Source organism: Tachysurus vachellii, chromosome 11, assembly GCF_030014155.1.
Source record: "Tachysurus vachellii isolate PV-2020 chromosome 11, HZAU_Pvac_v1, whole genome shotgun sequence".
In the NCBI taxonomy this organism is placed as follows: Eukaryota; Metazoa; Chordata; class Actinopteri; order Siluriformes; family Bagridae; genus Tachysurus; species Tachysurus vachellii.
Window position 1 is genome coordinate 1,651,695 of NC_083470.1, and position 10,818 is coordinate 1,662,512.

General features: G+C 45.8%; 1 protein-coding gene across 1 annotated transcript; it reads right to left on the reverse strand.

Annotated features, from left to right (window-relative positions):
- Nucleotides 1-1,084: 1,084 nt before the first annotated feature.
- mindy4 (MINDY lysine 48 deubiquitinase 4) lies at nucleotides 1,085-10,818 on the reverse strand. Its single transcript, XM_060882371.1, has 18 exons — nucleotides 10,598-10,818; nucleotides 9,226-9,345; nucleotides 8,990-9,153; nucleotides 8,707-8,905; nucleotides 8,348-8,571; nucleotides 8,209-8,267; nucleotides 7,963-8,072; nucleotides 7,150-7,266; nucleotides 6,843-6,931; nucleotides 6,604-6,699; nucleotides 6,449-6,512; nucleotides 4,280-4,345; nucleotides 4,122-4,189; nucleotides 3,962-4,025; nucleotides 3,335-3,496; nucleotides 2,440-2,620; nucleotides 2,100-2,175; nucleotides 1,085-2,009 (listed from the first exon to the last, which is right to left on the reverse strand). The coding sequence occupies exons 1-18, from the start codon at nucleotides 10,655-10,657 to the stop codon at nucleotides 1,961-1,963; spliced, it is 1,968 nt and encodes a 655-aa protein (XP_060738354.1). The 5' UTR covers nucleotides 10,658-10,818; the 3' UTR covers nucleotides 1,085-1,960.

Below are 10,818 nucleotides of genomic sequence, written 5' to 3' on the forward strand. Positions count from 1 at the left end.
CACACCTTTTTAAACATTTAAGCATCGGTGCAAAGAAAGAGGTATTAAAGTCATAGCGAATCTCCATAATTCAGATGCTTGACGTCATCACTCTCTCGCTCTGAGACCTGCAGTGTCCTGGAGGAAGTCGTGGCCTAATGGTTAGAAAGTTTGTCTCATGAAAGGAGTCTCCAGTTTCAGCACTTCAGAAGTAAAGGTGTAACGGGACAAATTGCATGTTTTTACATATTATTAGCATTAAGTAAGAGAAAAAAATGAATGAATGAAGTAAGATGAATGAAGTAATACATGCTAGTCTATGTTATGCTATGCTAAGCTTAGCCTGGGTACAAAGAGTGAGACCTAATAAGAACTGAAAAACTTCATATTAATGACCGGACAGAAAGTGCTAAACAGATTAATAGAAAGAAATGAACACTTGCTGTTCAGACAGGACAAAAGTAATGGCACCCTGTAAAAAGAGAAGCTTTTGGTGGAGCCGAGGCACTGCACTGGCTGAGCTGCATTACTGGAAGATTTACGCAGACCACGGTTAACTTTGTGAGCTTTAACTTTTATGGAGCTCTGTCGGCTAAAGATAAATCAGCTGTGCTGTGAACCTGAGAATAAAGGACATGTGACGATGAATCTGGAGTTCAGGCTGTGAAGGTGATCAAGGTGCAGTCTTTCACTTTTACTGGGATGTGGTAACCTAGTGGTTAAGGTGTTGGGCTACCAATCGGAAGGTTGTGAGTTCGATTCCTACGTCCACCAAGCTGCCACCCCTGGGCCCCTGAAGAAGGCCCTTAACCCTCAATTGCTCAGTTGTATTAGAATGTAAGTCGCTCTGGATAAGGGCGTCTGCTAAATGACGTAAATGCAGTCAGTGTTAACGGTAAAAGAACATCGGGAGACACCGTTGTTGTGTTGGGAAAAAGGTGCATAATGACACTGAAGCTGTGTTTACGAGCGAGTGGGTGGAAATGCGTCTGTTACCAAAAATATAAAATTAAACTGCCAGATGGTCCTCAATGAACTGATGGAGAGTCGCCTGAAACTGTTAGACGATCAGGTTGTGACCAAAAAAAAGACACACACACACTCATTACTGTAATTTTTGCTGATTATAGACATTAATAATTATGTGATTTCATTAAACAGTTCAAACAACAAAAATTGTCTCACACTGGCATCTTAAATATCAGTCTTCAGTGTGTGAGATTCAAAAACTAATAATAATAAAAAAAAAACCTGCAGTTTAAACTGGGGTGTGTAAACTTTTAATTTCCACCGGTGCTGCAGGACTCTGTGCTAACAGAGGATACGGCAGATTTAATCCGACTTTCACACGGATTCATACAGAAGACGCTTTTGTGCGAATCGACCTCGCGGTCCGTCTCGAATCGGACGTCAAAAATTAAAAGCCAAAAAGTTCCAAAGTTAAATCTAGGTCATAAAAGTCAAAAGAAAAACTGTATTATACAATTCTGTAAACATTAAATATATCCTAACAATCCATTAGGATTAAATAAAACATGCAAAAATGAAAAAAAAAATAAACAGATCATAAAGTCAAAACTTATATAAATGCAAACGCACTGCAGAAATCAACTTAAACACTGAGACGTGCTGTTAAAGAATCAATGTTTCAGGATGGTTAGAGAGACTCCACTTCACCTTCACACTGATTGTTATTCTGTAACAGCACTTTATTAACCGTGAGTGATAGAACATACGAGCACTTTAATAAACACATCAGCTCAGAGGGATTAGCCGTGACCGCGCCCTCTGCTGTCAGAGAACAGCAACAACACCCAGGCGGAAAAGACGGGAAACTCTTCTAATAAATAATGAATAAATAGAAACGGGATCCTGAGTGTGCACTCGTGTAGCAGCGACGTTATAGATGATGGAAATAATATAAAGCGACATAAAATAATTGAGTGAGTAACTGAGACAATCGATCTGATCGATCCCCAAATCAAAGGATGGGCTCGCTTTCATTCCAACTCACGGCTGCGTCCGTCCATCTGTAAAAACACACACACACACACACACAAAAACATCATCATCACAAACATTGTGAATATTTTAGAGCTGAAAGCTTTTCAAAAACTGACCTGGTCCTGATGCAGAGCTCCAGCGGAGGTGTGAGGTCCGAATCCGCGTCCGGCGTCTTTAGAGCAGAGTCTGGGTCTGAAAAAACACACACACACACACACACACACACACACACACACACACACACACACACACACACAACTCAGCTACAGGTGCACGGATGATGCGGAGCCTCGTTTAATTTCCACAGCTTTCTAACATTGTGGTTTGTTTGATGTCTTTCTTATGATCACTCAAAAGCAGAAACTGACATCTTTAGTGTTTGGTCACTTCTTAAACACGTCACTTCGGTTTAATAATACGGTTTGTGAAGTGTGTTGATTTCCTGTTGACACTCACACACGGTTAATCTGATGGGTTCTTGCTGGTTGGCCAAACCGTCGTAGTAATACAGGTCAAACTCTCGTGGGCTCCAACAGCTGGAGGTCAGATCTTCACACAGAGAGAAGAGGACGCTGAAGTGACTCTCGCTGCACACCACCCAGATCGGAAACCTTGGGTTCTTCAGGTAAGAGCCGACCTGCAGTTGGACAAATCACATGAAAAGACCTTGTACAAGTGACCCGGAGCACGATTAGGACCAAAGGTTTAAACCCTGGCCTTAGGAGAAGTAAATTAATTATTACTCTGAAAAAAAGGTTTGGAAAACTGGATTCAGGTCTGGAATTCTCTACGCTATGGATCTCTGTAGATCCTGGGGGGAGGGGGGGTTCATGAACACAGGCAGAGATAAAGAAATATCATTCAGATATCAGACTAACCTCACTGTTAAAGACCTAATCGTAAAATAATCATTAATTGACGTGACGTACGGCTAAGTACGGTGACACGTACTCAGAACTTGTTCTCTGCATTTAACCCATCCAAAGTGCACACACACAGCAGTGAACACACACACACACACACACCGTGAACACACACCCGGAGCAGCGGGCAGCCATTTATTCTGCGGCGCCCGGGGAGCAGTTGGAGGGGTTCGGTGCCTTGCTCAAGGGCACCTCAGTCGTGGTATTGCCGGCCCGAGACTCGAACCCACAACCTTAGGGTTAGGAATCAGACTCTCTAACCATTAGGCCACCTTTAAAGCAACAGTGAAGGGTATCTGAGAAAGTGCTCTTATATGAAAATGATCAACTCCATGTCTTTTAACACACACACACACACACAGTTTTATCATTTTAATAAGAAACAACCTGCGTTCACACGTCGTGATAAACGAGGAAGCTTCCCTCACCTTACATATGTTGTAATGTTCGTACAAAGACAGCAGTCCGATGTCGCTTCGCTCTCTGATCCCCTTCAGCAGGGTGAAATTTCCGTTTCCAGAGTCGAGCTTCATCTCGTTATCGAAGACGTTCGAAACGGCGCGTCCGAAAAGCAGCAGGTTCACCAACTCCTGGGAAAAGAGCGCAGAATTCACCAGCTAACAGACCGAAGGTGGTGACGAATTTCTCTACCAGCGGCTCTGACAGCGGTGCAGCTGTGAATCTGATGGAAGGAGTCTCCAGTGTTCAGTGTAACATTTCAGATGTAGCATAAAAAATGAACCCTAGGCACTGGAGACTTTTTAATATTTAAAAAAAAAAAGTAAAGGGAACAGTTTGGAAGTCAGAATATTCTTCTAGGACCTTGTGACACGTCGGCGAAGTTTGTTTTTCGGCATCGTATTATATCTAAAGCGCTCTGAATTGTGTCGTGTTCGTGTTCGGGTGTGTTGAGCGAATCTCACCACGTGTCAGTGAATCACTGAATATTCGTGCAGGCACTGAGTCAGGCTTTCTTTATCAGAGTTAAACGATGAACTTTCTGTGTATTATCCGCATCAGCGCTTCAGACTTGTCGTCAGGAATCACGTACCAACCTGCGTGCAGTAGCCGTGCGCGCCGATCAGAGTGGAAGTAGGGACGTCCATGTCCCCTCTCACCCTGCCGCACAAAAGAAGAAAGAAATGAATCCGCCGCTTTAACGCAGGAACGCACCTGTGTAAAGTGTTAGACTGTGTGGAGGAAATGGAGCGTTACAGCGGAATCGTTCTGGACAGGACGGCGGAGACAATGAGCAAGACGCAGCCGAACGGACCCGACTCGAACTGAAGGAGGGGGGGGGAGAAAAAAACAACAAGAATAAGCAGTGGTCTGGAAGGACGTTAGTCATATGATGTCAAATGAATGAGACGTACCTGATGAATGTGCTGTTCGATCAGCAGCTTTAAGTCCTCGAAGCTTTGAACGTCCACGCAGGTGATCTGTAGAGACGAAAATGATACGCTGACAATAAGGAATCATATTCTCATAAAGTAGCATTGATATGAATGTCTGTATGATCTCTTTAACCTCTCACAGTGAAGGAGGCGTGGTCTTTGTGTCTGTCAGTCACAGTGAAGGAGGCGTGGTCTTTGTGTCTGTCAGTCACAGTGAAGGAGGCGTGGTCTTTGTGTCTGTCAGTCACAGTGAAGGAGGCGTGGTCTTTGTGTCAGTGTCAGTCACAGTGAAGGAGGCGTGGTCTTTGTGTCAGTGTCAGTCACAGTGAAGGAGGCGTGGTCTTTGTGTCTGTCAGTCACAGTGAAGGAGGCGTGGTCTTTGTGTCAGTGTCAGTCACAGTGAAGGAGGCGTGGTCTTTGTGTCTGTCAGTCACAGTGAAGGAGGCGTGGTCTTTGTGTCTGTCAGTCACAGTGAAGGAGGCGTGGTCTTTGTGTCTTTCAGTCACAGTGAAGGAGGCGTGGTCTTTGTGTCTGTCAGTCACAGTGAAGGAGGCGTGGTCTTTGTGTCTGTCAGTCACAGTGAAGGAGGCGTGATCTTTGTGTCAGTGTCAGTCACAGTGAAGGAGGCGTGGTCTTTGTGTCAGTGTCAGTCACAGTGAAGGAGGCGTGGTCTTTGTGTCAGTGTCAGTCAAAGTGAAGGGGGCGTGGTCTTTGCGTCAGTGTCAGTCACAGTGAAGGAGGCGTGGTCTTTGTGTCAGTGTCAGTCACAGTGAAGGAGGCGTGGTCTTTGTGTCAGTCAGTCACAGTGAAGGAGGCGTGATCTTTGTGTCTGTCAGTCACAGTGAAAGAGGCGTGATCTTTGTGTCTGTCAGTCACAGTGAAGGAGGCGTGGTCTTTGTGTCAGTCAGTCACAGTGAAGGAGGCGTGGTCTTTGTGTCAGTGTCAGTCACAGTGAAGGAGGCTTGGTCTTTGTGTCTGTCAGTCACAGTGAAGGAGGCGTGGTCTTTGTGTCTGTCAGTCACAGTGAAGGAGGCGTGATCTTTGTGTCTGTCAGTCACAGTGAAGGAGGCGTGGTCTTTGTGTCAGTGTCAGTCACAGTGAAGGAGGCGTGGTCTTTGTGTCAGTGTCAGTCACAGTGAAGGAGGCGTGGTCTTTGTGTCAGTGTCAGTCAAAGTGAAGGGGGCGTGGTCTTTGCGTCAGTGTCAGTCACAGTGAAGGAGGCGTGGTCTTTGCGTCAGTGTCAGTCACAGTGAAGGAGGCGTGGTCTTTGTGTCAGTGTCAGTCACAGTGAAGGAGGCGTGGTCTTTGTGTCAGTGTCAGTCACAGTGAAGGAGGCGTGGTCTTTGTGTCAGTGTCAGTCACAGTGAAGGAGGCGTGGTCTTTGTGTCAGTCAGTCACAGTGAAGGAGGCGTGGTCTTTGTGTCAGTCAGTCACAGTGAAGGAGGCGTGGTCTTTGTGTCAGTGTCAGTCACAGTGAAGGAGGCGTGGTCTTTGTGTCAGTGTCAGTCACAGTGAAGGAGGCGTGGTCTTTGTGTCAGTGTCAGTCACAGTGAAGGAGGCGTGGTCTTTGTGTCAGTGTCAGTCACAGTGAAGGAGGCGTGGTCTTTGTGTCAGTGTCAGTCACAGTGAAGGAGGCGTGGTCTTTGTGTCAGTGTCAGTCACAGTGAAGGAGGCGTGGTCTTTGTGTCAGTGTCAGTCACAGTGAAGGAGGCGTGGTCTTTGTGTCAGTGTCAGTCACAGTGAAGGAGGCGTGGTCTTTGTGTCAGTGTCAGTCACAGTGAAGGAGGCGTGGTCTTTGTGTCAGTGTCAGTCACAGTGAAGGAGGCGTGGTCTTTGTGTCAGTGTCAGTCACAGTGAAGGAGGCGTGGTCTTTGTGTCAGTGTCAGTCACAGTGAAGGAGGCGTGGTCTTTGTGTCAGTGTCAGTCACAGTGAAGGAGGCGTGGTCTTTGTGTCAGTGTCAGTCACAGTGATGGAGGCGTGGTCTTTGTGTCAGTGTCAGTCACAGTGAAGGAGGCGTGGTCTTTGTGTCAGTGTCAGTCACAGTGAAGGAGGCGTGGTCTTTGAATAACATCAGATGATTTTCTCTGGACTTTAAACAATAATCATGCTTTAAGAGCTGATTTGAGAAAAGAGAGCAAATTCTTTACCATCTCCAGAACGCCTTCAGATCTGTAGTATCCTGTGGGGATGAACTGAGTCCTTCCTGAGTTTCTGTAGACAGACGGTATGCAGTAGAGAAGCTGTTGGTTATTAAACCCAACTGCACTACTGGTCCATGTTTAATAAATCATCAATTTCTTACATGGCGACGGTGACGTTCTTCCTGTCTGCGGCTCTCCACAGGATTCCAGCCATGGTGTCAGTCAGGCACTTTGTCCTCACAGCGTCGGACAGTCTCCTGAAAATGTAAGAGCTCTTTTGTGATGATCGGTGGCCCTTTTATGAAGCTTAAGTGTAGGAACTCAGCAGATGTAGAAAGGGAAACGACATGAGCAAGTTGAAATGACATGAAGAGGAGAAATGATGCGTGAAAGAGCTTACTCAGAAAGTGCGTCACTGCTGATGCCTTCAAACAGAAGATTCTGGAGAACGGCGGCCTGAACGGCAGCGAGCACTCCGCACGGACCGCCCTGCTCACAGCATCACAACACACCGGTTCACTCGAGCGTCCGTTTGTGCCTTTAATCCGCTTACGTTAATTAATTAATTAATGAATTAAATCTTATACAAATATTCTGATTTATCCATTTTGCTGTTGCTGAGATCTTGGAGAAACCGGACATACATGTCAGTATCAGTCATCTGTGTTGGTGTGAGACACACTAAAGCGCATCAGTAAGTTAATCACCTTCTTCTGAACGATGCCATATCTCAGAGCAGGTCTGCTGGAAAACGTGAAGCTCTGACATCTCCACTCGTCACTGAAGCAGGCAGCGGGAGAGCCGAAGATCATCTCCTTCAGCGCCTGAGTTCCATGTCAGGAGAACATACAGTATTAAAGCTCATTCTATAACGGCAACATGGTTAACGATGAACACAAACGGAACACTGAAGGGATCTAATGCCCCTTTTCCACCGAGGCAGTTTGAGTGCTGGTTCGGAGACTAATTTAGAACCAGTTCTTTCTTTTCCGACAGCCAAAGCACCGGCTCTGAACCAGGAAAAGTGGTTCTTAAGTAGCACCAAAACGTTGCTGGTCTAGACTTAAGAACCGCTTGTGTCGGGAGCTGTGGGCGGGGCTGGAGGCGGAGCTACTGTTAGCGCATTTGATAATGTACCTTAAGTATACTAATGTTTAATACACTTTTACTTTACCGCAATATGATACATTATCAGCACACATGATAGTAGTTAGCTACATGCTAAGGCTAACTTTTTTCTGTGTTAATGATAAAATAACGTTATGTACTTTCTCCATTACAACCTCCGTTTATACAGATTACATGGAGCTGCACGTACACGTTGGATTCCAATGTAGGTTCACAAAGCTATGAGCATTAACAATGAGCCGTACTTTTCTTTCTTTACAGTCTCTTCTAACCAATCAGAATCGAGAACCTAAAAGTGGCGTTTATCCTAGCTCGGCTACAAAGGCTTGCTAGTTTTAGTTTATTAATATGCTGAAATTTGTATTAGTTAATAATAATAAGAAAGTTCTTACAGTGGCTGTTTTCTGGTCCATGGGACGTTTATTCCAGTCAGGATAACGTAAGACGTTATTATACAGAAGTACAGGCAGTCCGGACGCCGCGTCCTGATCGTCTACATCGTCTGCAAAGCAAATCACACGAGTGTTAAAGTGTCTTTAGGTTGTGTTTACACACTCACCTGGGACTGTCCTGAGCACATAATAATCAGATTCTTTGTGGTGTCTGATGTGAGGTTAGGGATGTTAAAGACGCGGTACCCAGAACCAGTTGGGTCATATGAAGAGCATCCAGTCTTGGACTAGGCACTGGTTCATGTCTGAAGAAAAGAAATAAATAATTGGAGTTAATGCGAGTCTCAGATTCAACATTTACAGGTGGATATTTGAGTTCACGTACTTGTGATCTCTGAGTCTAGGGGATCTGTCTGCTCCGTCGCTCTGTCTGATGTTCGTCGTGTTTTTACGCTCGAGGGAGTTAAACTCGTCAGATTTGGTTTGTGAAGCGTCTGTGCTGATGCTCCGTCTCCTCGGGCTCGGTCTGGCTGAATTCTCTTCTTCTTTCCTGAGTAGAAGTTTCGGAGACGCGGGGGTCTTTCTGGCAGGACGTCTCCTGGGGTTTTCCTGTTGATTGAAACGACAACACGAGCCACCATTTTTATTCTATTCTATTCTCCCAATTCTCATTGAGTTGAAATAAGCCACGAGTAACGATGTTGCTTGGTGGACGTGTGGATGAAGCGGTACGGTACGAGGTACCTGAGTGGAGGCAACAACAGGACCTGGCATGATGCCCCTCCTCATCCTGCTGCCCCTGCTCACCTGGCCGTCCCCACCTCCACCCGTCTGCCCCGAGCCCTTGCCTGCTGTATGTGACGCCATATTCAGGTTTGATTCCGTGGCAGGTGGAGATGAGGTGGAGGAGCTGAGCTGGGACAAGGAGCCAGTCTCAGATAACCTGTAAACATTTATATAAAGAAATTAATTAAATGCTCTTTGTGTATGTTTATAAATCAAACACGATCCTTATCCATCAGCTCACTTTGTCTCACACGTGTGTGCTTCATCATCAGCAGAACTGGGATTTCTTGAGTTCTGCTCCACGCACTGCTCCACCTCCACGGGATGTCTTTTAGTGTCTCCGCTCTTCTTCATTCGCTCCTTCGTCATGATCTCCAGCATCGTTTTCAGCGGCTGTTCTTCGCACTGAACATATTTTAAAAGCAATCAGTATTCCGTTGGTTTGTGTTTGTGTCACGTGTTGTTTCGACTCTTTACCTTATTCTTCTTATAAAGGCTCTCTAAGCGGAGAACTCTGCACAGCTCGGAGCGGTTGTTTATGCTCGAGAGCGTCCGTGGAAGCTCTTCGTCCATGCAGGTGATGGTTTTCTTCAGACCCTAAGACACAGGTTTACGTTAGCCGCCTGTGCCACGTCAGGAACCTAAAGGTATACCTCAGTAGTATTGGATCACACGGATCAGCGTGGTATTGGATCACACGGATCAGCGTGGTATTGGATCACACGGATCAGGGATCAGCGTGGTATTGGATCACACGGATCAGCGTGGTATTGGATCACACGGATCAGCGTGGTATTGGATCACACGGATCAGCGTGGTATTGGATCACACGGATCAGCGTGGTATTGGATCACACGGATCAGCGTGGTATTGGATCACACGGATCAGCGTGGTATTGGATCACACGGATCAGCGTGGTATTGGATCACACGGATCAGCGTGGTATTGGATCACACGGATCAGCGTGGTATTGGATCACACGGATCAGCGTGGTATTGGATCACACGGATCAGCGTGGTATTGGATCACACAGATCAGCGTGGTATTGGATCACACAGATCAGCGTGGTATTGGATCACACGGATCAGCGTGGTATTGGATCAGGAGATTTTATATTCTTTGGAATTGAAAAACGTTATTTCACTTGAGATAATCGTTACGTGAGTTTAGACGAATAAATAGTTTTAGTTGTATAGTTTATTACTTTTTCTACCGCACGGTTATCACTGAAATCACTTCAGTGTCTGTAACAGGAAAGAACACTATTGCGTTGTATCGTGTAAAATATTTTGCAAGCACTGGGTAAGAGAAAGCTTCCCAAAAGTATGTGCACCCCTGACACACGTTCTCATTCCAGGTTTATTCTTCTCTCTTTACTGTTATAATCAGCTCCACTTTTCTCTTCCAGAAGGTTTTTCACTAGATGTTGGATTGTGACTGTGGGGATTAGTGTTGGTTCAGCTACATGAGCGTCAGTGAGATCAGACTCTGATGTTGGGATGTTGAGGAGACAGTTCAGTGGTGTGGAGTCAGAGTCAGGGCTCAGTGCAGGACTCTCGAGTTCTTCACTCCAACCTTCACCTCCACACCATGGAGCCTCAGGGGTTTTGTGTACAGAGACATTGTCCTGATGGAGAAACTGTACAGCTTCATACAGACATTATATATAAGAGTTTGTGATGTGTGTGGTGGTCAAGGGGGCACATATTTAAAAGTATGTGCCCCCTTCACCCTTCATCCGGAAGGTTTAGTTAGTTGTTTATTTATGACGCGTTAATACCAGACATAAACAGCATTAATGCAGTGATGTAGATGAACCTGCAGCTCTGTGTTTAATGTTATAACCCACCTTTCTGCTGAGATATTCCCGCACCACAGCAGCCGCGACCTCCTCCACATCTCTGCCCATGATGATAAACACAGACCCTGCGGTTAGCTTAGCGTGCTAACCTGCTAGCTTAGCCTGCTAACACACTAGCCTGTAAATTAGCCTGTTAGCCAAACTACGTTAGATGGGCCTGGCGGTATCCATGGTAACCTTCTAATCGCGCTCGAGCTAACACCGCTGTG